The sequence below is a fragment of the Trichoplax adhaerens genome, genomic scaffold (genome assembly GCF_000150275.1).
Source record: "Trichoplax adhaerens TRIADscaffold_23 genomic scaffold, whole genome shotgun sequence".
In the NCBI taxonomy this organism is placed as follows: Eukaryota; Metazoa; Placozoa; class Uniplacotomia; order Trichoplacea; family Trichoplacidae; genus Trichoplax; species Trichoplax adhaerens.
Genome location: NW_002060964.1, coordinates 506,498 through 509,008, shown reverse-complemented (window position 1 = coordinate 509,008; position 2,511 = coordinate 506,498). Strand labels below are relative to the sequence as shown.

Sequence of the window (2,511 nt, the reverse complement as noted above, 5' to 3'; positions counted from 1 at the left end):
TCATAAAATTAGTAGTTTTAATACCGAAAGAATAATCTTTAGGCTTGAAACTATATTGGTTTTTATTAGAGAATTACTTCACTATCATTTAATCCTTAATAGTTGATAAGTACTAATTAAAGCATAATGTACATTAATAGTCAGGCATATCATGAATTAGCTTGCTTGATCTAGATATTTCCTTGCCGATGAGTAAAAATATAAAGATTTTTTAAATATAGTCTACTTATACCAACTTGGTGCTGATCATTTATTACAAAAGCTCGCAATTGTGATAGACTGATTTTTAAAATATAATTTTTATCTTGATTATAGTACAATAAAGGCATCGGATTACTGACCAATTGTATTAACTTGGAGATAAATCGACCAACAAAATTGGATATAGCAAATAACAAAAAGCATGCCACTGGTACGAATAAGACACCTAACATAGAATAATTAAATAACAAGGCTTTGCGATGACTCTTTAATTTGAATAGCATTAGCCATTATAAATAAACTTTGTTTTAACATCTCAATTGATTAGTGTAAACTTAAAATTAGGAATTGTACATGATCTTGATTTTTTATTATTAGACTATTTTTGCAACAATACCTGTTAACATACTGTTATTTCTCTTATGAACTGAAATAACGCGGCATGTGATACCAGGAAAAATGGAATACGTAACACTAAAGCACAAAAACTGAGCACAAACTACAGGCCATATCTAAAAGTAAGCCATGGATAGATTGTATCAGTCAATAACCTTTAAAAAGTAACTCAAATACTAATTAATCCTCTCATCGCACTGAACTACCGTACCTTTGTGAAAGCGTACTTGAGACGCTCCTTTCTGTTATTTTCAAATGGAACATGCTCGTATTCGTCATCAGAATCATTAGAAGCTTGATTATCCTCATCTATAGCTTTTTTCTGCTGAATAGCTGTTTAAAATAAGATCATTTGATTATAAATATTATTTATTATAATGTCATCTAGTCTTTGAAATGATGATTACGTAATAAATCATAAGTACTGATTTAAATATTCTAATCATATTTATATTATCTAGTAAAGTCCTAACCATATTCTAAATTAGCTTCCATGTAATATCTTGCAAATGCCTACAATAAATTGAATTTAATTAACTCAATACCTTCAATATTAAACGTTGCACTAAATTGGGACTTAGCATTAACGTCTTGGAGAAATCGTAAATAATATAAATTTATGCATTCATTAGATAAGGTATCTAAAACTGACATTTTTTTCCAGTAAGTGCTGAATGATTAAGCATAGGACCAGTAATGCAATTCCACTGATAAAATAGGCAATTCCGCTACGGTTGGAAGACCTTATTGCTGTAGGAAGATTAGAAAAATTTATAGCTATCGTTAGGGGTGGAAATGATAGATTAAGTAATTTAAAGAGCTATTTATGGCACGGATAGTAGTGGAAAACTAGAATTAAATGCCTTTTTAACAAAATCGCTACATTATTGGTAATATGATAAACTGATTGCACTTCTAAGGATTATTATGGCTTATGTATCTCAGTTCGTTCGAATTTATTACACATTTTATACAAATGAATCTATAACACATCCTTAGCTTAATTGAAATTAAGCAATTTAACCATACACAGACATGACGTAAGATAATTTAGATTCAGTAAGATATTTGAGACGAGACGTTTCTTTGTCTGAGTTATTTAAAGGAAGGGATACTGTGAAATTGAGAAAATGTTGGATAAAAAGATATAAGTTAGAAATAAAGTGAGCTTTCGTTGTGAATTTTGGTATAATACGAAGTATGCTTCCGTAAAACTACAACCCAATTCATAAGAGAGCTAGTATTCAAGGTAGCCCTTTCATGCATGACTTGAATAGTTACAATAACTTGCTTAGCCAATGATGGGCAGTGGACGTACAAAACGCAAAACTTAATTTAACCAAAATGATAAGATCTAATAATATTAGGTAAATTTGTATTTGATAGCTTACATGATTCTGGCTATAACATAAATCGAACTGATAATGTGCTCGTAAGTACGTACAATATCCTGAAAATAGCCTTTCGTATTATGCGCACATCAATTTTTTACAGAAAACAAATTGCACGCATCGGAAAATAAAAAATTATTAAATTGAAAAATATTCTTAATGTAGCAAAATTTTACTGATCAAGTTCACCATTGAATAAATGTCGTTGTTTTACTGTGCGATGTAAGAAATCCATGATTTTGTGTCTATCATGCGAGATCTCAGCTATGCAGTTGTATAAATAATATCGTAATAGCTTAAAATACGTACATAACACAGTTCAAATCTGTTAATTGCTGGATTTCATATATTTTATGGATCTAGCCGACTATTCTTACCAATTAATGATATGATGTTGGCTAATGCAGTAAAGATTCCGGAAATGCCCTGCGCAGGAGTTTCCATGGATATTCGAAATACATACCAAAAGATTACAGATAGAATCGAAAAAGTATTAGATTGTCATTGAAGGCTAGCTTGAGGC

At 30.2% G+C, this 2,511-nt stretch overlaps 1 protein-coding gene across 1 annotated transcript; it reads right to left on the bottom strand.

Annotated features, from left to right (window-relative positions):
- Nucleotides 1–133: 133 nt before the first annotated feature.
- Nucleotides 134–1,251, bottom strand: TRIADDRAFT_61362 (uncharacterized protein; the record flags this gene model as incomplete). The annotated part of the gene is made up of 5 exons (XM_002117279.1): nucleotides 134–181; nucleotides 342–427; nucleotides 599–713; nucleotides 809–930; nucleotides 1,143–1,251. 5 exons carry the CDS (start codon nucleotides 1,249–1,251, stop codon nucleotides 134–136), a joined length of 480 nt encoding a protein of 159 aa, XP_002117315.1.
- Nucleotides 1,252–2,511: the final 1,260 nt, after the last annotated feature.